General features: G+C 36.0%; 1 protein-coding gene and 2 long non-coding RNA genes across 3 annotated transcripts; 1 reads left to right on the top strand and 2 right to left on the bottom strand.

Annotated features, from left to right (window-relative positions):
• Positions 1 to 2: 2 nt before the first annotated feature.
• On the bottom strand, positions 3 to 3,660 carry LOC143372277 (uncharacterized). The gene is made up of 2 exons (XR_013086254.1): positions 2,105 to 3,660; positions 3 to 2,046 (listed from the first exon to the last, which is right to left on the bottom strand). It is a non-coding gene; the product is annotated as an uncharacterized LOC143372277 (long non-coding RNA).
• A 10-nt stretch (positions 3,661 to 3,670) lies between these two features.
• LOC143372275 (uncharacterized) lies at positions 3,671 to 4,326 on the top strand. Its single transcript, XR_013086251.1, has 2 exons — positions 3,671 to 3,838; positions 4,205 to 4,326. It is a non-coding gene; the product is annotated as an uncharacterized LOC143372275 (long non-coding RNA).
• LOC143372244 (sodium/potassium-transporting ATPase subunit beta-2-like) lies at positions 4,202 to 25,976 on the bottom strand. The gene is made up of 7 exons (XM_076818297.1): positions 25,510 to 25,976; positions 10,215 to 10,355; positions 7,722 to 7,838; positions 7,296 to 7,477; positions 7,014 to 7,115; positions 6,574 to 6,745; positions 4,202 to 4,762 (listed from the first exon to the last, which is right to left on the bottom strand). The coding sequence occupies exons 1-7, from the start codon at positions 25,658 to 25,660 to the stop codon at positions 4,650 to 4,652; spliced, it is 978 nt and encodes a 325-aa protein (XP_076674412.1). The 5' UTR covers positions 25,661 to 25,976; the 3' UTR covers positions 4,202 to 4,649.
• Positions 25,977 to 27,985: the final 2,009 nt, after the last annotated feature.

Raw genomic sequence — 27,985 nt, 5'->3', positions numbered from 1 at the left:
AGTATTTTACGTAATCGGTACATTTGTGTAACTATTGGAGATTGGCTCGCGCATACAGATAGCTGTAATATTTTAGGGCATCATGGTAATAATTCGCGTTCATAAAACGAAACTGACTTAAAATTGCACCTAAATTTGATATAATTTGTCAAATTTGTTGACTATTGCGATTGCGGTAGAAAACACGAAACAAATAATTGATGAATATTTTAACAATATCGTTTAACTATATTTACAAAATTACTACGTTTGTCTGCAAAACTTTGTCACATAATAACTTTAAGTGCCACTGTCGAATATTCGATTGCTATTGAAATTAATGCAATGAGAAGAAAATGATTACGTTTCCATACAACGCTTGTGAAAAGAGCACAGGCAGATTGTTTTAAAGGTCGCTTTTAATTTAAGCCCGCAAAGATATACATACACTTGGATGAATGTATGACTTACAGTTAGCAAAACGAACGTAATGAAACATCTATAAATAGTGGTGGTGAGTGCGATAAACAAAACAGAAATTCAAAGTCAGTTTCATATTTTGGAAATATTTTAATTATGCAAAAAATGCGAATAAATTATCCTTTCATAAAAGACGAAGTAAGTATTTAATTATTTCTAAAGTTCCTTGAATATATATGTACAATTATTTATTAATTATTTCTGCAATTCACATCACGATAATTACGCACCAAACATGTGAATTGAAAACATTATCACAGTGTATACGTTTTATTTTCTGCATTGAAGTACCTAGTAGAAATTAATTTTGCATCTGTTTTTGAATCACGAGAAACTTCTTTTTCCAGGAGCTACGAAGACTTAACTCGGCGGAAGCCGCTACTGGGTAAAATTTACCACAGAGGCGCTAGTTGCGAAAATATGAACACTGTTTGAGTTTTTGTTACAACTTTTTAAAGAACTTTAATAAAGATTTTAAGATATTTCATCAATTTTGTTTGATTCTCAAAACACTGTACTTTAACATAAAAATTACAAAGTAAAAAAAAATATATTCTGAGACCGTGGTTTTTTACGTTTCAATTTTGGGTATTTTTGACCCGGTAGCGACAACCTGTGTGACAATATGGGGTGCGCCTCCCGCCGGGTTAAGGGGGTATTCCACTGTGGACGGTCGAAGAATCAAGCTATTTTTAAAGATTTTTATCTCAGTAAATACAACATATAATGAAATAAACCTTTTTGGTATTTATAAAGCTACTCTTATATTATACCAAAAAAAATAAAACGAATATTTTTAATTTGTTTTACTTGTTTCTTACAAACCGTCAATATGTCACCTAAACAAAAACGGTGTGTTCGTGGTGCGGGTGATTTCCCGGCTTAGGCTTATCCGAAACAAAAAATTCGAAAAGATTCTTAATCTGTATGAGTGTAGCTATGATCCGTAGCTCAATTAACAATTTTTGTTGAGAAATAACAAAATGGCGCCGGTTTGAAAGAAAAAGTTCCCCAAAATGGTGTTTTCTCGGGTGTTCCCCGAGAAAAATCTCGGTTATTTCTCAACAAAAATTGTCATTTGAGCTACGGGCGATAGCGACACTCATACAGATTAGGAATCTTTTCGAATTTTTTGTTTCAGATAAGCCAAAGCCGGGAAATCCACCTGCACCACGAACATACTATTTTTGTTTAGGTGTCATATTGACGGTTTGTAAAAAACAAGTAAAACAAATTAAATGTATTCTTTTTAATTTTTTTTTTGGTATAATATAAGAGTAGCTTAATAAATACCAAAAAGATTTATTTCATTATATGTTGTATTTACTGAGAAAAAAATCTTTAAATATAGCTTGATTCTTCGACCGTCCACAGTGGAATATGTACCCCCTTAAGAACGTTTGGTGTGTAGGTGATTAAAACTGTAAATTTTAATCATATACAGAGCTACAACCGAGGGGCAGAATGTATGAAACTTTTACAGAGAAACACAGTGTTTTCCAGTAGTTTAACAAAAATCTGCCAATTGAAAGCGGACGGTTATACATTAAGAATCTGTTTATTCTATTATCAGGAGATTGATAGTTTCTTTATTACTTCTTTATTCCTAGCAACGTAATAAATTTCATTTCCTGGAGGAATACACAGATGTGTATATACGTTGGGGTAACTTTAATACTCACGAATCAAAAATAATATATTTAATCTTATACGTGATTCTGTGTATACAATACAGTTAGAATGCACCTATAAAGCGTGAGTTACATTTTGTATTTTACAATTTTTTTTTCTTCATTATGCTGTGTCTACTTATGTGCGTAGGTCGGTGTATGTAAATGAAGCTGCAGGGAGTGTATTAAAACTTAAAAAAAAAAGCAATCACAGAAATGGACGATTATCCGAGCTGTGAGTAACATCCATGCTTACGTACGAATCGAAGCAACTTGCAGCCTCTCGTTTAGACCGTAAACGAACCATACAATTTGGAATTGTGGGTACTCCGTAATTTTGTATCCCTTGTACTGTTTTAAGACACATCTTACGACGGATTCTTTTATTAGAAATTTCTGACAACGGCGAAATTTTATATTCTATCTTACACATACAACCACTACTTGGAATTGCTTCACTCCTTATCTATACAACGGTATATCGATATATCGTTATCATTGCTAGCATAAGGTACAACAACTTTCTATCTCAGCGTTTCCCAACTAAATTTTACCACGAACCCCCAACTTCAACAGTTTCTTTTTTTTCATATATGAAGGATTGTAACATCGGCATAAATCGTTTATAAATAAAAAGAGAAAATTAGGAATTCTATTCCAAGATAACTTTTCACGGAAACCTGAGCTTCGTGTCGCGGGAAACAAGTTGGGAAAAGCTGTTCTATGGGAAACATTACGAACGATATAAGTACATACATTTAATAAGTACCTACACCTAAGTATACGTCTTAAAATTATTGTCGTCAGTGTTTGACTCTGCAACTCTGAGATCTTGATATTTTTTTTTCCTTAATCATTTCGTCCCCTAATTTTCGAGTAGCCGCATGAGGTAATACCAGTTTTAGTACGATAGAATATATTGGTCGTAATATATGTATATTTCAGCATAAGAAAGGAAATGATAGGAAACTTATACATATACGTCGGAGTACTTATGCGACTACTGTTTACTGCAATGTTTCTGCATTATTTCTCTATTGCTTGTACTGGTCACTATCGAAAAGTTTGCAAAGTGCCTTGGTGATAGCACACTCGTCGGATGCACAATTGCAATCAATTTCAATGATATTCGCGTTCAGATCTAATCAGTGATATTTTTCAGCCGAAGGTAAACGTTTGCGTCTGTTCAAACCCGGGGTCCAATAAAAATCATGGAGACCAATTTTTCATTCTGAGATTGACAAACTTTTCCATTCTATACTATTTCGCCTTTTCGTTGCGACGTTTGCGCAGAAGTTGGTGGAGAACTGAAATTAAATAACCTAAGAACAGTTTCAGTTTCTTTTACTCACTGTGAGTAAAACATTTAAACTTTTTCTTCAGTATGTACTACATTTATGTACACAATCCGGTATAAATAAACGTAAAACAGTATTCGCAGCTTTTTTGTTTATCGCGGTAAATTACTAGAGAATGAAGCCTGAGATGAAATCATACTATTTATAGCAGTTGCTGAAATTAGGTTCTTTGGAAGAGAAACCTTTGTTACAAATAAATAACTCAACGTTATTTGCACACTTGAAATACACAGATAGACGAGCGATTATTTGCCTCCAGTTAACATTGTGAGGGAAACATCTTGAAAACTGTTTGAAACGTTCATTTACATAATAAGTACAGTTAGATGTATTTGTTCCTTTTGTTTCTAAGTCTGCCCTCCTGAGTTAAACTGTCCTATCTAGCATTTTTGCATTTTTTGAGATATGTTGAAATATTTCAAGTTCCACACGTCTTTTACCTTTTAAGCAAAGTTAGAAAACTCTACGTGCTTTGTAAAGATTTATAAACAGTCTAATGTATTTAACCTAACTTCTTTCCAAATAGTTATAATATTCTATCTAAAACAATTAATTAATTGGTACGTTAATAACACATCACCTACCGGTACATCTTTTAAAAAAAATTATATTAGGCTGCTACGAAATAATGGCAACATGTTTTAATTTGAATGAAGGAAAGTTTCCTCGGCTGTTTCAAAATGTTAGATAGGACATTTTAACTAAAGAGGGCAGAAGTATAAACAGTTTTAACTATTTTCATTTCCCGTAGCCTTGATAAGTGCGAATAATTAATGATTATTTCATTTTTGCAGCTATATTCGTCGGTGCACGGTGGACATAAGCACAATTGCTGAATCGAAACAGATGTACGAGTACTTACAAGCTACTTACTAGCTAGCTCCGCTAGCTGCTTACACGCCTATCGCATTTTTCATAACACTAGTCCTGGCTAGTATTTAAATTTCTCCTTACTGCAGATAAATGTTTCTTGATCACGGACTAAGGTTAAAGATTCAAGCTTATCTATCCTTCTTTCTTCTTCCCATCATAGACCTGAATCTTGAGCGGTTTCCCTAGTTTAACGGTATCCCAACATCTTCCCTGGCAGGTGTCTCCTAAGCGGATGATGTTGCATCTAACGCAGAGATCTTATTGCTTTTCTCTTAAATAAATAAAATGGTCATTCATCGACCATAAGCTCGAAGTGTACCGATCCCATCTTCTCCTTTTTGCTCGGTTTGTATATTATGTTTTTCGCCCATGCTCGACACTCGACATTGATTATTCTGTTCCCTAGAAAGCAATTAAAATATCATTAATTAAACTATATCCTCTGCAGATGAAAAGTGTCTCTTTTCCGTGTCGCAATGTCAATAACTTAAGATAGTAGACTCTTTGTCAACATGGGAAATAAACAATTTTTAGTGTAGGACAATAACCCTGTTGAACATTGGTACCGTTAAGATTATATTAAGATCTATATAAATATATTCTTTTCGCTTTTTGTTGCTTGTTCGTAAAGGTAATTGTGATTAATGAAACCCAATGCAATGTGAAAGAAGATTACGTATGCGTAATCTCAGAGGTGTTTGATCGATGATACCTTCCAATGACTGGCATAGTCTCACAATGCACTGGGTTTTACTGGTCTCAACTGCTGTGTATTATTAAGTGCATTTACCAATAACACTGTTCAAGAAAATTTAACTTTTTTTCTGTTCTGTAACATTCACTAGCCGTTTCTTATAGATTTTTGTGCGCTGAAAACGAATCCGTAAACCGTTTGTCGCCATCACCCTCAATTTTCGAGAAATTCGATTTTTTAAAAAAAATACAAATTTTCAACTTTGAACATCTTTTGTGTTCAAACAGTAATAGTTATTCGGTCGCTTGTTCCGTAAAATTATTCTATAAACTCTCGCGAACACAACGATATCAGTTGTTATTGAATTATAAACATTTAAATATGTTTAAACAACGATCGAAGGGAAAAGGGACACCCGAAATGCACCTACTTTTGCAGATATTTTTCAGTTTATTTCCAAAACTCGGGGTCCAGGAGAAAATCTGACTACTCCACGAGATGCAGCAGACATTTTTCCTTCGGGAAGCATCAACAGAAGTCGTAAGTCACGTTTAGTTTTCAATACAGAAACGAAATAGTTTGGCAAAACGTGCGGCGCCGTCAGTGGTACTCACGCGCGTTAAGCGATTGTGTTACGCTGAGCGGCAGTGGATCGCACGCCGCCGTTGACTACCACTGCCGACGGCGCACGTTTTGCTAAACTATTTCGTTTCTGTATTGAAAACTAAACGTGACTTACGACTTCTGTTGATGCTTTCCGAAGGAAAAATGTCTGCTGCATCCCGTGGACTAGTCAGATTTTCTCCTGGACCTCGAGTTTTGGAAATAAACTGAAAAATATCTGCAAAAATAGGTGCATTTCGGGTGTCCCTTTTCCCTTTAATCGTTGTTTAAACATATTTAAATGTTTATAATTCAATAACAACTGATATCGTTGTGTTTGGGAGAGTTCATAGAATAACTATTACTGTTTCAACACAAAAAATGTTCAAAATTGAAAATTTGCAGTTTTTTCAAAATCGAATTTCTCAAAAACTGAGGGTGATGGCGACAAAGGGTTTGCGGTTTCGTTTTCAGCGCACAAAAATCTATAAGAAACGGCTATTGAATGTTGCAGACCAAAATGCCTGTTGGACAGTGTAATGGAAACAGTGATGCGATATTTCCTACCTTTATATATAACAGTTTCAGAAATATCAGAATAATTTTTAATCTATCTGTGAGCCTACCATTATTCAAATTGGCCGTTACTCGTTTAATGTTGAAGCTATCTTGACGCTTTAACAATTGGGCCCTTGTATAAAGAACAGTGGCTTATTATCAGGCCATTTTCAGCAAATGGGAGAAATGGTACTAAGGGCGCCAAATGGCGCCTACGTTGGGTAACGGTCGGCTTACTGAACGTGCTAATTGGTACCCCTGGGTTGATAAAGTGTCACGATTTTGAACGGTAAATCATTAAGGCGAGAAGTTATTTTTAAAACGACACGGAAATTTTATGAAATCACAATGAACTTACTTGCTGGCCGAAGGAATTGCACAGCAATGATCGGGCTTAGGTAACCGGGAATATTTTTGAAAGGGTAATAATAACCCGAAAACCCCTGCTGCTCAGGGTAATACTTCAGCTCACCAATATTTTCGATATCGTGAGGATTGTCACCTTTGCAAGATACCCACACGGTATTTAGCTGCAATTCAAGTAAAAAGGGACACGATAAATCGAAAAAAGAAGAGAGACAAACCCGGGGAGTTGGGTAACATACTTTTTCGTGTTGAAGCTAGTATAAAATTTTTCTTGCAATTTGTATCACAGAACGTGAATTCAACCAGATAAATTGAATCAGAAGATGGCAGATATATTTATTATGCTAACGAGGAATTATGAAACTAGTATTGGTTTAACTTGCTGGTGATTTAAAATACCGACTGGCGCATTTAACTGACCGACTAACTAACCCATGAACTGTTGACAGACTTGATATGTTGAACAAGGCTCGCTGGCATATCGCTCGGCAAATTTCTCGTGTCATTGTAATATTCTGGTACCCAACCGTATATCTGTAAATTGAATAATTGTATATTAATTTATACTACAAATGAATCAGCGTTTTTTAATAGGTGTAATTAAGTTTCTCGTGCTTCTCCATCTTTTCATGATGAATGCCAAAATTAGTACCATTCATGAGACTACCATTAGTAAAAATTGAATGTCTATAAAATTAGTTATCGTCAACGTACCCTGTTTAATTTAAGAAAAACGCACGGTGCTGAATTATTGAAACCATATTGTTGATAAGGCGAACAAGGTCCCCAGTTGTTGACCTCAACCGCGCAAACGTGTCCAGGCTTCACTGGCGTATTGTGATTGCAAATCTGTTGATTTCTACCGGCATTCGGTAAGACCGACGAGTTGACGTACTCTGCAAAAAATCAACAATGTAAAACTAGACAATAGGTCCCGGCTGATGAAACGCCTGAGAATTGTTAGAAACTGAAAATCAAAATTTTTGTTTATTTTTCGAAGGAACGTGATAGGTAATGGGACTTGTAAAACAACAGCGATGCTTATTGTTTAGTTGTATCCTATATCGAAATTAAGAGCATAAGTTTGTATACTCTTAGGGTAGATTGCACGAAATTAATGTAAATACTGTTACGATTTACCTTCTAAAAATTTATCTAACAGGCCAGTCCACTTTTGCACCGATGCAGGGTCTGATGAACTGTACCAAATTAATGACCTTTCGTCAGTGTTGTTGGAGATCGGCCGGAATCCTAGACCTGCAAACGCGCAACATCGTTCCGTAATTAATAAACAGTAATAAAATGTGTGGCACTATTTTGAATCGATAATTGATAAATTTCTATACGATTCACAAAGGCCCTAGGTACCCACTTGGTCAACTGCACGAATTTTGTGATTCGAAATTCTAATTTTTATAAAACGCAGACTTTGTAATTTTAAGCAAATGTTTTTTTTATCGAAGTTATGTAACATATTAGGTTCGCGAGCAGAAAAGAGATGAACGGAAAATGTATTCGCATAAACGGGGGGAGTTTCGTTTACGCGATTGTCGATTAGTTATAAGCAAAATCGCGATTTTCATGCTATTTTCACACATTTCTCGACCAAGTGTATTTTTAACCCGCCTGGTCTATGTAACTCCTTGGCGCGATCCACAGACTCGAATACAAAAGCTGGCGTTTCAATTTCTTCACGCCAATAGTTTAAAGTTCACAAATCTGCTGTTTAACTGCATTGACCTGCCAAGCTTTTTAGTCTGGGCAAAGAGTACAGTTCCACAGCCACCTGGACTTGTAACATTCAATAGCCGTTTCTTATAGGTTTTCGGGCGCTGAAAACGAATCCGCAAACCGTTTGTCGCCATCCCTCTCAGTTTTTGAAAAATTCGATTTTGAAAAAACTGCAAATTTTCAATTTTGAACATTTTTTGTGTCGAAACAGTAATAGTTATTCTATGAACCCTCCCAAACACAACGATATCAGTTGTTATTGAATTATAAACATTTAAATATGTTTAAACAACGATCAAAGGGAAAAGGGACACCCGAAATGCACCTATTTTTGCAGATATTTTTCAGTTTATTTCCAAAACTAAGGGTCTAGAAGGAAATCTGACTACTCCACGCGATGCAGCAGACATTTTTCCTTCGGAAAGCATCAACAGAAGTCGTAAGTCACGTTTAGTTTTCAATACAGAAACGAAATAGTTTGGCAAAACGTGCGCCGTCGGCAGTGGTAGTCAACGGCGGCGTGCGATCCACTGCCGCTCGGCGTAACACAATCGCTTAACGCGCGTGAGTACCACTGTCGGCGCCGCACGTTTTGCCAAACTATTTCGCTTCTGTATTGAAAACAAAACGTGACTTACCACTTCTGTTGATGCTTTCCGAAGGAAAAATGTCTGCTGCATCGCGTGGAGTAGTCAGATTTTCTCCTAGACCCTCAGTTTTGGAAATAAATTGAAAGATATCTGTAAAAATAGGTGCATTTCGAGGATTCTTTTCTCTTTGATTGTTGTTTAAACATTTTTAAATGTCTATAATAGACTAATAACGTATATCGTTGTATTCGGGATATAAACGAATAACTATTACTGTTTCGACACAAAAAATATTCAAAATTGAAAATTTGCAGTTTTTTCAAAATCAAATTTCTCAAAAACTGAGGGTGATGGCGAAAAACGGTTTGCGAATTCGTTTTCAACGCCCGAAAACCTATAAGAAACGGCTATTGAATGTTACAAGTCCGAAAAAAGTCAAATTTTGACAAATGTGATAAATTGAACAGAAAAAGTAGCAAGTTATGCAAATTAACATGAATTCTTTAATCGAGATAAGGAATCAATAATTGTTATTTTTTTTATTGGAGAACGACAGAAATAGAATTATAATTCCTGTTTTCCGCGTACCTACCTCTGATCTTCCGAGTCAAGTATTATAGTATACACGGTGTCGTGCAACGGATAGTAGCAGGAAGGAGGTGACTCACCGTGCGCAAGCAAATCGGAAATGCAAAGTGAAACTATTTTCTGTGCGCTTTCGTTTTCAAGGAAATACAGTTTGAATACTTGCTTAATATGTGTCCCCGTTAATAATTTAATTAGTGCACTATTGTGCATAAATACATTGAAATTATAAAGTTATCTTTTTTCAAACGGGTGTTCGTTTTTTTTTTTGGAAACTCAGTTACGAACATAGAAGCAATTATTAATGAAATAAGAGTTTAAAAACCGACTTTCCCGAGAACAAAGCGTCTTTTTCAAAAAGCTTATTATTCTACTATTTTGTTTTAATTGTTCATTTATTTCATCTGCAATTGTACCATATTGATTGTTATATTTTATTATTTTTAGTACAGTGTAGGCGTACCAGAAGAATTTTAAGATCCCATTTTCTCGAAAACGAGGGTTGCCATAAAATAATCTTATTCTACATTTTTTATTTGCCTTCGCATTTGATGTTTTCCTCATACCTGTGCCACTTATTGCGGAATATCCTGTATACAACGTTGGCTAAATCAAGATAGAAGAGAGAGGCCAGCGCGATACAGAAGAGAACGATTACTTTAGTCTTGGTTCCTACCAACATTCCTGAATAACATTTTCAGATGTATAATGTAATGTATAAATATACCTGGATTGGTTCCTATTAAACTCTCCTCCAGAATCCATCTTGGCTTGTCATAATTTATCGTGGCTAACAGTCCTTTCATGCAGACGGCAAAGAACAGAGCCAATACGGAAAAGAAGACTGCGTAGAAAGCTCCAGTGATAGCTAAAAAGAAGCAGAGTGAAGAATAAATATCAATGAAATCGTTTGATAGTATTGTAAGCTTAAACTAATTTGAAATGATTATATGATGCTTATGTATTAGAAATGCATTTTTCTTCGTTGCGAGAGTCCCTACAAATTCTCGTACGTTTATAATACTATGTAGATTTGCTTGGAACATTCTCTAATCACTGTTCATGGAAAAGTAGATATGATACAAAATTTTCATCATTCCGATCGTTGAACGGAAAATATTTAAAGCCTCGGCACCGCGCCAAAGCCCGATCTAAATATAGTCCCTTCCTCAAGAGTAGCGTAAGCTTTGATAGCCACTCGTTTCTACTTCTTTATCGCGAATACCTTTCAACCGAATATTCGTTCCCGATAAGAATCCAAAACAAAATAGTATCCAATGATAAAAATCAGTTGTTTTACAATATATAGATATATAGGTACACAGATATAGATCCAGAGTTATCAGATCTACAAGCTATAATTTTTATTGTTCATAATAAAATATTGGAAGATGTTATTTATAAAGAACAAATATATTAAAATAGAATTTAGCTAGATTGCAATTTGAATATTTTAAGGCAACCTCTTCTCACAGTGTTGAACAATTTTTGTTCATTTATTTCTAAGTGGTTTTATTATATAAATGATATTATCATAATAATTGCTTGCAAGAATGGAGATTACTTTCGAAATTGGATTAGTGCGCTTAAGGCTAGAATAGCACAATTTACAATCCTCGATGATATTTGAATTTTCGAAAATATGATCACATCGATACTTCGTCTGTAGGGGAGACCGGGGCTAGTTGACTAATTTTTAACATTTCTAATTTTTATAAATAGACCACTGGTATTTTGTTGACTTGTTGCACACCAAAATTTCATTAGGTATACAGGCTTAATTTTTTAAAATTGCTTTAATTGAGTCTAGGTCGTAGTTTTTATTACATTTGTAGTAGTGAGACGAATAAGTCAACAAACCCCAACTGTGGGGTTAGTTGACTTGACATTTACTTTTCAGTTTTAACCCTTTGCCCGCGAAAGGCGTATATATGCGCTGTCACAGTTCCATCAATATATACGAAAGGCGTATATATACGCAGCCAATTCCATCAATATAGTATGCGAAAGGCGTACATAAATATCCTACGGCCAACAAATTTTTTTTATTTTTTTTACTCCTTCACACTGTTATTTTTTTTTTTTTATTATTAAGTATCATGGTGTTAGATACTGTAATTATTTTCTGCTTGTTTGTTATAGTCTATTTGGAAGGCCTGAGAGTTTGAAGAGAAGATAGGGTGTAAAACTGGTAGGGGTGAGTTTGGAGGGATTTGTGGTGGGGGAAGTGGATTTGAGCAGCCAAACTCTTTGCCTCCACTGCATCTTGAGGATAAAAAGTGCAATTTTTAGTGGTATTCCTATGCTTAGTCAAGTAACCCCGTCCGACATTGTCAACATGTTAAGGGTCGTACGCACAAAACCTCCACGCACCGGATAAAACAAAATACCCTAAATAAATTATAGTCAATGTATCACGTTTCCACAGAATATTCATGAAAAAGCACCAAGCAATACTTAGTGGTAAAGGTACCACTAGTTGACCATATATCAGTAGTTGACAACTTTTCAGAGAAACGTGAAAAATAAGGGTTTTAGAAGTGGTGAACTGTGGGTATTAGGAGCCGCGGCGCGCTGTTGAGAAGAGATAGTTGCATTTCTAAAAACCTTATTTTTCACGTTTTTCTGAAAAGTTGTCAACCACTGATCAGCTACTGGGACCTTTACCCTAATACTTTTCAACCTAGCATCCTTTTTTAAACTAAAGTATTTGATGATAAAAAAATGTGTAGCTTCCAACTCCTTTTGTAGAATTAACCGGAAGAGTCATATCATGCGATATTTTAATCTCAACATGGTGGAGACTTTTGTTTATGAAGCAAGTGATTATACTATCGAGCTTCATGGTTGCAACAGTGTGTGGAGGAGCAGCTGACGGAGCTGTAAACTTGTAAAGAAGTGGGGTGGCTCAGTGGAAAAGAAGCACATAGGCATAAATTATCAACAATGTAGTATAATTCCACCACTAATAAAATCATAAAACGATGGCATGCGCCTGTTTTCCAATGGGGCCCTCAAGTGTGCATAATACACCTCTACGATAAGTGCAATCCTGGTTACTTTATCACCACGATGGCAATATACATTCATTGCATCTATAAACACGTGGAAAGTTACTAAAAACACAGAACCAATTGAACAGCCATCGAATTAACATTTACAGGGCCGAGGTGGCCACTATAGTGGCCCAAGGTAGACAACTATTTAATGTGCATATGCATATACATGAATGTGTGCGCGCTTGAGAAGTATGTATGTGTGTACGCCCACGTCTTCAGCTCTGGGTAACGCCAAGTGGAAGTTTTATACACGAATGTAACTATTGTTACTCATTTAGGGTTGTTTAGATTGGCAACACTGTTTCCATGTATAATTTCGATAATCTAACCTCGGAGTCGTGATTAACGATATGAAAAACCCTTAGGAAAACTCAGTGGCGGATTTCAGAAGAAAGGCCCAGGTGGCAAACGTTCTGAGGGGCCCATTTTTTGGGGGGAAAATGAAGAGGTAGTTTACTACAAACGGGCCAAGTGTAGTAGGTAGGGTAGATGCACCATTTGTGGCCACCTTAAGGAGGGAGATCACTGTAATGATCTGAAAAGTAAGGGTGTTTTCAGGAATTTTTTTCAACCAAACCAACGCAAGAAAATCAATGTATTGTTTAGTATAGTTAATATGTACATATTTATCGAAGAGTAAAAGTTTTTTTTCAATCAAATTCATAAATCTGTTACGTGCGGAGATCTATCTTTGACTTTTCAACCCTTTCGGGTGTCCGGAATGCACGTGACCCGGCGAGGTCACCGTTTCCTGCAGTGGTGTGATGCAACCGAGTTTTCCCAGAAAACCTAATATTCAATGAAGGCACTCATGTCCTCACTACTTTCTAGCCGAATTTCGCCGTATAAAAAGGGCCAAGAATCCACAGTCGCGGGCTCATTTCAAGTTTAGTACCTTTAGACAAAAGAGTTGCTGATAGGTGTTGTAATCATTAAACTCTCTGAGACCCCGCATTTCTCAGTGCGTTAGAACCGAGAGGTGGACCTAAGTAGGTACCGCGACAAACAAACACTGAAACAACTGTAAAAGACTGCGCTTATAGAATATAATTAGTTATTTCTAATTCAGAGTTCTTTTATTTGAATCAATCATCATCTGAATTTCCTCTTCGAGGAAATAAACCCACATGGATACTCCTTTACCGCTCAAGGTGTATCACATTATAACGTTACGAGGCTAAACTAACATTCCTAGTGGCTCCCGGAGATACCAGACCTCGGTTCGTCCACGATTTCCACCTTTCTAGCGGCTCCTGGGGATACCAGAGCCCGGTTCGTCCGTGAAGTTTACCTTCCTAGTGGCTCCCGGGAATACCAGAGCCTGGTTCGTCCGCGAAGCTTACCTTCCTAGTGGCTCCCGGGGATACCAGACCCCGGTTCGACCGTGAAGCTTACCTTCCTAGTGGCTCCCGGGGATACCAGACCCTGGTTCGTCCGTGAAGCTTACCTTCCTAGTGGCTCCCGGGAATACCAGAGCCTGGTTCGTCCGCCAAGCTTACCTTCCTAGTAGCTCCCGGGGATACCAGATCCCGGTTCGCCCACGATTTCCACCTTTTTAGCGGCTGCCGGGGATACCAGAGCCCGGTTCGTCCGTGAAGTTTACCTTCCTAGTGGCTCCCGGGGATACCAGACCCCGGTTCGACCCTGAAGCTTACCTTCCTAGTAGCTCCCGGGGATACCAGCCCCTGGTTCGTCCGCTACTAACAAACTCAAACAAACAACTTCAATCCTCGGCCTCGCAGCCGCCAGTCTCTTTGCCCTCAGCCTCGGCTCGTAACAAATCCGTTTCCTATATACTCTTCGTCAAAATTTGCGCTGCGGCAAAATCGTGCTTCTCGCGTTGACAGTGCCCAGGCCATATGATTAATCCGAATTCAAAATGACAAAAATATTTAAAAACTAAAAACCTACCTCTATTACGTGACGATAAAAAAAAGTAAGAAAATTACAAAATGGCGGGCCACTGAAAAAAATCATGTTTCGGGGTACAAAATTGGGGATTGTTAATTGAAAAAAAAACTGTTTGTCGCGTAATAGCGACGGGTTTTCCATACAATAAATCCCCTAGCTCATGTAAATTGGACGTATAGTTTTCTCTGTAGACTGTCAACGCGATTGAAAAATGTCACTCTGAGGAAAACGCGTTCAATGGTCAAGCGCGCTTGACACCGTTTCCCGGAAAATACTATATCTCCGTCAATTTTGCGAATTTCTCCATAAAATTTGGAGAGAACATTCTTAAAACGTACGTCTTTCACAAACTGTAAAAAAAGAAAAAATCGATTCTTCCGATTTTTTACAGTGGTCTTCCCCCTTAAGGTATTGTACCAGTTTTGGCCACTTCTTAAAAAATGTAATATTATTTCGTGTAAGCAATAAATATTACCTTATATTTCTGGCGGTATACTAAACAAAACATTCATGATGTGAAATTCTCCACATAATAACGATCAGCAAGCAGTTTAAAAGTAAGATAATTATGCGCATGGCCACAAACGGTGCACCTACCCTAGTACGAGAAACAAAATGTGGGCCTGAGGGGCGAAAATACATAATACGAATGGCAGCGGCGAGAAATTAACCACCGATATACTTGTAGGGATATGTGGACTATGTAAAAAACCAACATTACCGGATGAACCAGTTTTTCAGTCACTCAAACATATGTATTGACCCTACTTAGTCGTCCCTGCCTGTTTCTTGCTTGTCGCGAGTAGGAAGAATCATTTTCTACGTTCGCTGTCGCCCGCTAACCATCCTGCACTTGCGTATTTCGCGGATGGATTCGCTGTAATTTCAGTAGTTAGCGCAGCTGCCTATTTTTTCCTGTTCGTTTCAATTCATCATTCGCGAGCCACGTGAGAATGCAGCGACACCAAAACTTCGTGGGAGTTTACTTATTGCGTTTTCAAATTCCATCTATTTAAAGCTACGCAGTTTCGTCCGAGTCTTTTTTTCTTCATGCGTAACCATTCGCTCGGCACCGTTTCTTCACGTATGCAGCTATGATAATAACGCAAATTATCCATACGCGATAACGTAGGAATGAAGAATTACGCAAACATATTTATTCATCGCTTACGGTTCAGTTCGGTTTTTTTTTCAAATTGAAAAAAACTTTTAGAAAATATATTGCTATCTACTAAGATTATAATAAAATGATATATGTTTTAGGGGTTGGATGCGGCATCATCGCGTATTATTCGTTTAGTAGGTGATAAATAAATAGTATGTAATGTTATTTGGCATAGTTGATATAACGACATTTACAGTGTATGTGCTACAAGACGTTTCACAAGTGTGTTGGATTTACTGTTACGATGTTAGATGATATTAGGAGCATTAATATCAATAGCCCGTGACAGAAGTTACTTCCGGTCCAATAAATCTCATTCTTTCTTCCTATCCCGTCCTCTACCCTTCTCCCTTTCGTTCAAGGAAAATCTGATAAATATGAAATATAAAGATCGTTCTCAAGGTTACTAGTATAAAGAATGTGAAGAACAAATCGTATTAAGAATGCAAAACGTAATAGAAGAAGTAGTGTCTAGGTGAAAAGTAATCTCTGAGTTATAATTAATAGATGCTACAAAGGTAATTTCTGCTGAAAATGTACAGAATTGTTTAAAATTATTAACCCTTCGTTGACACACCTCTTTTTTCGACCAACTTTGACACACCTGGGTGGCTCACACCCAGAACGATTTTCGAACGACTGCCATTCTTATCTGAAGAATCCAATCGTTGTGAAAAAAATCATGGGTCAATTTTAAGGTCTCTAGAATATATTCCAATAGTTTTTTTTATTCAAATTTCATTCCAGTTTTTGTAAAAAAAATCTAGATTACCATGTGTCGAAAAAACACGGAGAAAATCTTCAAAAAAGTTTAACTTTTACAAATTCCAATATTAGAAGCTAAAAATCTACAGAGTTATTGTTCGGATATAATATTTTCAGAGAGAAAATAGTTTGTAAGTCGGCTTTGGAAAAGAGGTATTTATTTTAGATATAGAAGGTACAGAGCGTCAAAATCAGCTCATGGGTGGCTCACACCCAGAGTGTCAACGAAGGGTTAAAATTAATTTTAAAGAAGAATGCAGTGTACTCTGGGAAAACGTATTTAAATTTGAAAAGTTGAAAATCACAATTCTAGTCTTTATTTGTATTTTGCCAAAAATATTATTAATAAATGTATTACTTATTTAATTTTTATAATATGTAGGGACTGTGTGCTTTTGGATAGGAAAGAGTCATAAACTCAGAAAGAAAAGCAGTAAGACATGAAATTGGAATGCGCATTTAGTTTCAATTGAGATTGACTGATTTAGTGAACTTTAAAAATGTACGATAAATACTTAAATAATATCTCGACTATTTATCAAAAAGAAAGCTGTAAACCATTATTTATACGAATTTTTCGGATATATCAAACACAGGATATTATTGAATGGATTATATGATTCGTTATGTAATGAAAAACCTTTAAGTTTTAGTCGATACAATGCGCCAGCTATTTAAGTATATCACATTGATCTCATATAAACCCAAAGTCATCTTTGCTCGTCAAACAAGGGATGCTACCTTATAAAACAATTAGGTACTTTTTCAAATTATAATTTTTATTCTGTTATTTTCGATACCACAGTGCATTGTTTAATTGGCATTATTGTTGGGGGCATCAAAAGCACTACTGTTATTGTACTTAACTTTCATTATGTTATGCTTTCGGTGTTATATTTAAATTTTCAATGGGTTTGATACTAGGGCTGGGACTATTTGTCGAATTTTTCTGTATTCGAATATACGAATACTTCAGTTTCTCAATTATTTGGCGAATATAATTCGAATATCCAAGTATGCGAATAGTATTCGAATATTTAAGTATTCGAATATCCAAGTATTCGAATACTATTCGTATATCCAAGTATTCGAATACTATTCGAATATCCAAGTATTCGAATACTATTCGAATATCCAAGTATTCGAATACTATTCGAATATCCAAGTATTCGAATACTATTCGAATATCCAAGTATTCGAATACTATTGGAATATTTAAGTATTCGAATATCCAAGTATTCGAATACTATTGGAATATTTAAGTATTAGAATATCCAAGTATTCGAATACTATTGGAATATTTAAGTATTCGAATATCCAAGTATTCGAATACTATTGGAATATTTAAGTATTCGAATATCCAAGTATTCGAATACTATTAGAATATTTAAGTATTCGAATACATCAGTATTCGAATACTATTAGAATATTTAAGTATTCGAATACTGATGTATTCGAATACTATTAGAATATTTAAGTATTCGAATACTGATGTATTCGAATAGTATGGTGTGAATTATAAATCAAGTTCTTTAGGTTCATTTGTCAGGGTGAAATCTTCTAAGCTAATTTTGACCCACTTCACACCATACTATTCGAATACATCAGTAAATATTCGAAGTTCATTCGTAGAATTCGAATACTTGTAAAATATTCGAATATTAAATTATTCGAATAGTCCCAACCCTACTTGATACTAAACCAGCAATTATTAATTAAGCTTCTTCAATGATAAACACTGCAGAAACATTTACATTCTGGTGCACCTGTCATATCAGTTAGATTTCTTACTTTTTTTCTTATCGTATCTGATTATGTAACAGATTATGGCCACCATCATATCACAGATAGGATGTTTGTAGCTACTATGAGTAATGCGCACACTGTTTCCTTAATATCTCCCGTGAATACGATATTAAATATTGATATCTAATCTTTAGTTCCCTGTTGAATGATTTTTTGTATTCTGACCTTATGTGTGCAAGTTAGTTCCATAAAATAATCACAACGATAGTCACATACTGTGCGTAAATGCTATTAGTATCTATTTCTTTTTAAATGTACTGGAGACTGTCCGAATGTTAATCACACTTACGGTTATTCTCAACAAACTTTTTCATTAAATTAATACCATTGTGTGCCTGACAGTAATTGCAGTTTTAATTGCAAAACTCTTTGGTAAAAATCAAATAAACGAGGTGGAAAGCGAGCAGGTACTGAAGCTATCTCTAATACAGTTGTACTTGTGGTTACGTATTCTGTTAAATAGTATTCATACAAACGACACGTGTTTTCCTCGTGAATACAGACTTCGATACTCAGACGGTAGTAAAAACATCTTTCCTCACAAACGTGTCAACGAAGCGTATTCTATTTAGCATCTGCCATGAATTCTAAATAGCTATTTACAGCTTCTATGTAACATTCGCTCCGCGAAAAACAAAACATCATTCGTCAAAATTTGCTCAATTATTAATGCTAATAATTATCCATTCGTGTGAAAAAACATTTTAAACGTTGTTGCTAATCTTTGGCTTAGCAACGCTGTTAGTTATTCATGTAGCTTCTTACAACAAAATGTGCACGACAGTAATTAATACCAGTAATTTAATTAATGAAGCACAACTAAACTATATAGGTACATTAATCACTAGAACAGAACTGGAAAACTTTAATTGGAAAATTAAATGTTGTTAAACTGTATTTTAAACAAACAAACAAACTGTAAATAGAAAAAATGTGTGTCGTGACGAGCTTTACAACGCTATATTTTTTAAGGGTGAATTTCAGTGACAATCTTAGCCAAAAGTTAATCAATTTGCAAGATATTAAGAAGGCTTTTTCCTGTGATGAAAACCGGTCAGAAATGGCAATGGTGTATTTTTATCACAAATTCAGTTGAATTCGCTCTTACTTTTTATTTTATTTTGTAAACTTATTGAATATTTAATCTTTTACCATAAACTTTTTTTGGAATGTACCTGAAATGCAACTACCAGAAATGAAATAATCAAACTATAATTTTCCTTTCTACGTACACGTTAAGCCAAGTTTTCGTGTCATTTTCTTTCATTTTTTAAAAAAAAACTATCGAATCAATTGTCCGGAATTTTTGTGATAATTTTGTTCAGTGTTTGATCTTTCTGTACACAAAATTTCAAAAACTTTCGCCTGTTATTTCACTCTTAATTTTGCAGTTATATTTCTCATTATTGCGTTTTCCCATAACAATCAATGTGTCAAATTGAAAGTTAAACAATTTAAAAACTACCGAATCAACATTTCTGTAATTTTGCAGAGGGTTTTACTATTGCATAAAGATTCGTTCCTGCAATTTTCAAAGGTTTTCGCTCGTTCGTAATGTTACCGAAGTTCATTCTTAAAATACAGTTTAACAACATTTAATTTTCCAATATTTCTTAGCGTTTGGACAATAATTTTCCCCATTTTCGAGCGCTAGTCCCCTTACTGCATCCGAGCCCTCAATTAAGGCTTGCTAATTCTATAAAGCTTTCAGAGTTTTCTCTTCTCGACTAGTTTAATAAACTCATGAAACTTAATTTGTAGACTATTAACAGAATATCTTCACCAATCAGTCGTTCCAAAGCAAGTTGCATAAATCTGGTGATTGAAACCTGTCTATAAAATGTTCCGTCGACGCTCTTGCTATTGGCATTCTTTTAAAAATATTTTACAGTCTCCTTTAACGCCCTGGATCTCTAAGGAAATCCAAGTTGTGTCATTGAATGTTATTAACTGCTATTCTGGTAATCGATTCTGTTTCATAAAAACGTTGTAGGCACTTAAAGGAACTAGATTAGATGATAAGTGATAAGTTTATGGACCAACGAGTATCACCGAGATAGTACGAGAACTAGTACGGGGTCATCGAAGTTGTTCGTGTTTTAATCCACGTAATTCATAAGATACCACTATTCTGACAATTACATATTAAAAGGAGCAGATTAAAGATTACACATCTAAGCTGTAACTGCAATTATTGCAATTTGGATTTACTTGTAGACAGACGAACTGGTGAATTACTATTAATATTCTTTTATTCCTCAAATGAAACCAATGTTATGATTATTATTAATAATAGCACGCAATCTTTATAGGATATACGAACTGCTACAATTTCTCTTTAAAGTAGAATGCAACTTATTTGAAATTGAGAAATTTCAATATAAAGTTACCTACATGAATTTATTTAAAATAAATATTTACATCCAGTGTAAAGCGTTTGAAGGTGAAAAGTTTTATTACAAAAATGTACTAATTAATAAAAAATGGGAGAAGGAGAAACGTTTTTGGTTAAATAATTATTTTTCATTCGCTGATATTAAATAAACTAATTCTGCTGGCGTACGACTAGTACGTTCCAACAAAATAAGTAACGAAATACTTTAAATTTTTCGTGTTCCTTTAAACTGTTGAGCACATTCTATTGGAGCATCAGAGCATTTTCCGTGATTTTTAGTAAAACACAAATGTTCAATTTTTCATGTAATTGCTTCTGATCTTTAAGGGGTTAGCTACCGTCAGGAGGTAGAAAAAGAATCGATTCTTTGGGAATTTATTTCCGAAAGTACATGCATATATTTATGCAATGGTTTTTGTATTCAGATGAGGGACACTTTAACAGGTTATTATATTATGTTTTGGTATAAAAAAATGTTGAGTTATTGGAAAATTGCAACTGATTTACCGGAAGCTGTTTTTACACCGGTGACCAAGATTTCTCTAAAATTGCTTCACCAATCTTTTTGAAATTTTTTAGGTTTCTTCTAGACATTCAAATCCAGTCTTTAATCGCAGCATTTGTTTTTCCAATGCATAGTTTTTATTTTATCGATGAAAACACTTATTTTTAGCTAGAAATACTCACTTTTCATCCATAAAATAAAAACTATGCATTGGAAAAACAAATGCTTCGATTAAAGACTGGATTTGAATGTCTAGAAGAAACCTACAAAATTTCAGAACCCCAATTTCTGCTCATGTCCCCATTTCTGATCATTTCGTATTTTTTTTATTATTATATTATTTACGTTTGTACTTTGCAAGAAAATAATTCTAAATTATTTAACATCGCTATTTTTCATGAGCAGAAATACGGACATTTAGAGGATTATATATTTAATTACAAATTACTAATGGTTAAATCTTGAAATATTTTCCTTAAATAGTTTTTGAATTGCTTGATTTATTATTAGAGAATTAATCAATTATTCTGCAAATTTTGATCACAAACAAATTTTTTACATCTTCCTTATGACGAGTTACCCTCTTAAATAAGCAGAAATTGGGACATTCACTAGCTGCATATTCAGTTAAATACTTATAGAGGTTAATGATTGAAAATCTACACCTTTTTGACTAGCTTCCTACAATTCTCGATGAATAATAATTACTCTGTACATATTAGGAGACTGGTTCAGCTTCGACATTGCTTCGTAAGTATCATTACTATTAATAGATGTGCAACAACATGGTAACAATAAATTCTATCCTACAGGAATATATACTATATAGCATGAATTTTTGTTTCACATAAATATAAATGATTGTTAAGTTTAGAAGAAAATTTTCATGTTTATTTAGCAATTCTTCCAAGCTTTATGAACACTTCTAAAAATGATCCAGAGTTACCTCCTCTTTTTAATAGAATCTTTAAGTATCGCCATTTATTTAATTATTCATCGGTTATGACTTTATTTTTTGCAATTAAATATTTACTACGCAGAACTTAATTATACTAACGTATTTTTTCATTGTGAAATGAAGTGATTTCAAGAAATCTGAAGCCTACAAAAGAAAGATATAAATTACCTGTACTTCCCATTTGATTTCATAAATGAAACTGTTAATTATTAATGATTTCTACAATTCATTATACTAAATAATAATTAGCAAAAGTGCATTGAATATTAGTATAATTTTATCTTTGTTTCTCGTTGGTTATAGGTGTGATGTTTTGGAGGGACATCTGTCATCTTCATTGCCAATGCCAGCGATAAAACTAATTACCGCGTTATCTTATATCTTCGTAAAAATGATGATAGCATGCCATTTATTCCAGAAAAGACAATAAAATTGAATTTACACGTTAAATAGAATTTCCTATCTAACTTCTGTTAATTACTATTATTATTTTGTCATATAGTTGTCAATACGAGTAATACTTTCCATATAAATAACAACAATTATTTATTAAACTCAATTCGAAATAACCTGTTCTCAAGAATTTTCAATTTTCAGCTATGCTAAAGCTGAAATACGGTAAAGAGACTGCTAGGGGAAGCACCAGAGATGAAAATAAAATGGAGCCATCATCCCCCTCGCGTTCTTACTTAACCCTCTGTGGTCACATGGGGCTCACTGCACCCCAGCGTCATTTTTTAATTACCATTTTCGTATTTTTTAATCTTTTAACTTTTAAGTGCTAATTGTACATTCGTAATACTCATACAATCATGCTGTAAGAGTATTTTTCTAGAAATGTCAATTTTGATATGTTGAAATTTGTATTTGAAAAAATAGTTGTTGAGGGATCATGCCTAGTTGGCAGGCGAAACAGAAAGTGATTTTCGGGAATTTTTTGTGGAAAATCTGATGTATAACTTTTGCAACTATTTGTTTATTTTATAAGTACATATAATCAGCAACTCTCGGCGAATTTTGTTATAGAAAAATATTAAAAAATGAACGAATAGCAGCCACTCTCCCGGAAGCTATTTTTTTAGCGGTGAGCAGGATTTATGCGAGCTGGATCATCTGAAATCGAAAAATGAAATAAATTCTGTTAGTATACGAGTTTATCTAGTGCGTGAACGAAGGATGTTTGTTTTTGATGAAAACTCTATTGTTAATTCACTAAAAACCAACAATTCAGACATCGAAAAATCATGATTTTACGTTAAACGGTCGCCATTTTGTCTGAAATCATTTGTTTAAAAAATCCTTCGTTCACGCAACAGACAAACTCATATATTAACAGAATCTTCTTCACTTTCTGATTTCAGATGATCCGGGACGGAGAAATCTTGCTCGCCGCGCAGCGCCTTTATAAAAACAGCTTCCACTCGAGCTGCTGTTATTCCTTCATTTCTTAATATTTTCCTATAACAAAATTACCGAGGGTTGTTGAATACATGTACTTCTAACATAAGGAAAAAGTTCTAAGAAACATACATCACATTTTCCACAAAAAATTCCCGAAAATGACGTTCTTCTTCCCTTGCCAACAAGTAGTCACTAAATTTTTAAATATTATTATTAATGTCTAAAAATTTACAGAAATATCCCGGGGTGCGGTACACCCCGTGTTACCACGAAGGGTTAAACCCCTACAACCCACTGTGCCCTCATGGTAACATACCACATGGATTCACAATGCATATATTAACGTACCTACGAATATTAAATTATCAGTCATTCCAACGTTAAAGTTATAACAATAAACCTTTATGTTAAAACGCAATGTGCATTGCATCAAAATCGATCGGTTTATTTACATAAATGAATTCATAAAAACTTTGGATCATAGCGGGTTAAAATTAGTTTGCGACTGCTTGGGTGCTACCGAAGCCTGTGGGACTGGCGTTACTACCGAAGGTTATGCAGGCACGTGTTCAATTATCTTGAACTTGAGCCAAAATTTACATTCAGTTTCAAAGCGATGCGTCTATCGATGCCGTACTGTCTCTTTTAACCCAAACTACCGTGGTAGTTTAAGTGTAGTTTAATATCTAATCGGAGGTTTACGAGCTAGGCTCGTGCGCACGAACATGGACCTCGATTAATCTAATTCCTAATTTCTTATTGATAACAAGGAACCGCTGTCGTCTTCAGACGATGTCTCATTTGGCGTCGAACTCGACCCCGGGATTTTATCATCTCCGCTTAAATGCTCCTTAAGGGGGTATACCCGTTTGAACCCTCGGAAAATGTATACATTTTGTGGATTTTTTTACAAGTCAACGGTTTGATGCAGATTTCCCGTTTTTTAACTATGTTTACATAGTATTATGAACTACTTATAAAAAAAGTTTCAGTTAAAAAACTATTGTTTTTCGGAAGTTACGGATACATGTCCGAAAGTCTCTCGATTTTAGACGGCTAAACGGTGGCCCTAAAAACTCGCGCTACGTTCAACCAATTTACTTCAAATTTTGCATGCAGAATCATAATAAGATTCCACATCGTCCAACGAAGGCGATTTTGAAAATTTTGAAAAATAAAGAAATGGTGAGAGATTAAAGGTAAAGTTAAATTTTTCTAAGAGAAAAATCCACCTTTTTCCTTTATAAATAATAAACGGGGAATCGAAATAAAAAAAGCCTTCGTTGGACGATGCGGAATCTTATTATGATTCTGCATGCAAAATTTGAAGTAAATTGGTTGAACGTAGCGCGAGTTTTTAGGGCCACCGTTTAGCCGTCTAAAATCGAGAGACTTTCGGACATGTATCCGTAACTTCCGAAAAATAATAGTTTTTTAACTGAAACTTTTTTTATAAGTAGTTCATAATACTATGTAAATATAGTTAAAAAACGGGAAATCTGCATGAAACCGTTGACTTGTAAAAAAATCCACAAAATGTATACATTTTCCGAGGGTTCAAACGGGTATACCCCCTTAAGCTTCTTCTTTCCGGCGCTCTTTCATCCTTGCCATTGCCAAAACCCTGGCAGGGTCATCTTACGATTCTACTTCAATCCGCCACGCAAATATAGACGCGCACGTATTTTTACTCGCCGCGCGGGCTTACGTGCGCCTCGATTAATACCCTGAATCAGATAGCCCGCACTCTTCCACGCGCGAAAGGACAGACCGAAGTTTCAAGAAGAAAGAGAGCGGGCGCAAAGCTCATCCGGTTGGCACGTAGCAAAGCCAAGGAAGCCCTAATTCTCGGTACTTGATTTAGGCATTCAGCTCCGCTTCACGCCTACCCCGATGACACAGAGGGCAACGATTTCGGAGATCGCCTACCTCTTAAGTGCCCGGTCCCTGTGCCCGCGTGAAACGTCCGACGCGTTGCCGAGCACCGAGCGCACGCATTGCAAACAGACCACCGTATCCTAATTACTCTAAATTGCAGGGTGATCTATAATAATTACCCCATTTCTTTCCCGTGTGACCGAAGTAGGTGCCCTCGGCGGGGTTGTGAATGAAGTCGCTGAAGGCTTCCCAAAAGGTCTTCACCTTCGGCTTCCTGTTGTAGTCGAACTCGTAGGTGCCGTTCTGCTGCGGCTTGCCGGTCAGGCTCATCGTGGCGACTGACTTCTATCACTCGCGGCGCTCTATCACAACTGAATCAGAGGCTTCTCGGCGGAGCAATCTTTTACTCGCGCGTCAAGTCGGCCCGCTCTGCATACGAGAGAGGCTGGGTATGTACACGCAGCCACGAGGAGCCAGCCACGGTCTTGCGAGCGTTCAGCGAGGTTGCGCTACTCCCGGGCCGCGAGAGTTTAGCCGTGGGTCCCGCTGGCCACGGCGGCGAGGAACACCGAGAGACACCGCGCGCACATACACGGCCACGGTTGCGGGACTACGATCGGCTGGGTCTGCGTCTACCGATCGAGTGGTGGGAAATACTGTCGTGACTCGTGAGATATATCAGAGGCCACGCTCGGCGCCGTATGGCTGACTCACACCTCGCTCCCCAGCGAGTAGTGTACGGATATGTGTACACACTAGCTTTTCGAGTACGGAATACGCTTATCGAGCAAATTGCATATCACACCGGATACTACTGCTGCCGGGCGGAAGATCAACATCTTTTTCTTCCTTACCTAGTACAGCTCATCCCACAAGTAGCGTGTCATTTTTGTACAGTCCCGTCGCGCAAAGTGGAGCTAGCTCGGGACCGGCGAGTAGCAACTTTCGAATCGGGTAGTCTATCCGCCTTGGCTTTATTCTCTGCCGCGGCGCGTGTGGGGGACTGAGGACGACTGAGAGGGCAGGCGACAGAGGCAAGCCATAAATTACGGTGCCCTCTCACTCGGTCCGAGTCTCTTTCACTCGCCGCGGCAAGTGTGTATGAAATGTAGGAGAGAATGAATCGGCTGATCGGGTACCGGGGCCGGGAATCGAACCCGGGTCTTTCGCTTTCTGGGCAACTGATCTTACTACTTTTTTTTGAAAATATGTGTTTGTTGATGCTGATAAAAAATATGTTAGATCAGCAGTGTAGCAAAGGAACTGAATGGGAGATGCTTGATAGACTAATGACTCGGTAGACGCGCGTAGTCTTCACAATTTTGGGCCAAATGGTAGCTTATGAAGAGAACCATCAATGACTAGAAATTTTCTAGGTGAGGTGAGAATTAGTTTCTGAGATATGCGCGGCGAAAGAAGTGAAAATTCATTAACACCGTCAGCCCAGACGCTCCGAGATCTTTATGTCAGTCCGAGAATTTAAAGAATTATTCCCTGCGGGTTTGCTGACTGCTAACATCGAACTTGAACTTGGTACTATTAATATTCTTTTATCCTTCGAGTAAAACCAATTTTAAGGTTATTATTCTCTCCTGAAAAAAATTCAACGATATATTTCAAAGAGCTGTGATATCCACAATTTTGAAAATTTTGGAAAATCCTTTGAAATACGTTTATATGTCACTGAAGAATACGACATATCCAAGTTTCGCAAAAATCCCAAATGTTACTCCGGAAAGTGTTCCATTTCGCGGGGAATGACCCGTTATCGAGGTTCCAGTTATCTGGGTTCGACTGTGCAAAACTTATCAACTCAATAACTAGAGGAAATGCAGTATAATTGGAATAGCGGTTTGATTAAGCCGAATAAAAAATTACGACAGAGGATGGGAACGAATAAAACTGCATAATATATCATAGGGAAACTAATAAGCTTTTATATTTCAAACTCTCAGTAACAATAAAAAACGAAAAGTTACTGAAATTTTGGTCCAAATGAAAAATGCCAGGAAGTATCGATTTTGTTAGGTTAAGGTGCAGGTAATTTGGAATACCGGTACTTTAATTTACCTTCACTTTATAAACTGGTAAAAAACATATAGGAAATAAAATTATTTTCTTTTATCATCTAATCAGGCTGAAAAATCACAATGTAGGGACAATCTTAGGTAAATATAAATGGACAGCACTGACCCAAACTGACGCGGCAAACAAAAGCATCGCTAAGTTTTGGAATATTCCAAATTACCTTCACCTTCTGTATTCCGAATTAGCAGCATGGCATTGAAACCAAAAATTTCATGTCACATTTTGTATTTTGGAAATTATCGCAAAACTGACGCGGAACCATAGAAGGAACATGCAAATGAGTAGGTTAAGTGTTTAACTCTAATGTTTTTACTTATTTTAACCGTGATTGGAACGATTGAACACTTGCGGATTTTTTTTGCAGATTGACGTTTTCTTATTCTGCAGATTAAGGTGAAAATGTCAAAATGGCGGTTCATCCACATATGTCGTTAGTTAATAGGTTATTAGCCCCTATTATCTACGGTGTTACAAATTACTTAGGTAGCGTTAGTAGCTCATTAGATACTTCGTTATTCCAAATTACCAACAGTATTCCAAATATGCTGCACTTTCTCTGCGACTTAT

The sequence above is a fragment of the Andrena cerasifolii genome, chromosome 8 (genome assembly GCF_050908995.1).
Source record: "Andrena cerasifolii isolate SP2316 chromosome 8, iyAndCera1_principal, whole genome shotgun sequence".
NCBI lineage: Eukaryota > Metazoa > Arthropoda > Insecta > Hymenoptera > Andrenidae > Andrena > Andrena cerasifolii.
The sequence above is the reverse complement of the archived record's forward strand: the minus strand, read 5'-3'. Positions and strand labels throughout refer to the sequence as shown.

What these genes read in the sequence shown, in the direction of transcription:
- LOC143372244 (XM_076818297.1), bottom strand. Translation starts at nt 25,660, where the DNA reads ATGAGCCTGACCGGCAAGCCGCAGCAGAACGGCACCTACGAGTTCGAC. An exon ending in TTTAATAGGAACCAATCCAG is followed by an intron (nt 7,839 to 10,214) that starts GTATATTTATAC and finishes GCGCGTTTGCAG; the next exon opens with GTCTAGGATTCCGGCCGATC. An exon ending in TTTTTCTTAAATTAAACAGG is followed by an intron (nt 7,116 to 7,295) that starts GTACGTTGACGA and finishes TTCAATTTACAG; the next exon opens with ATATACGGTTGGGTACCAGA.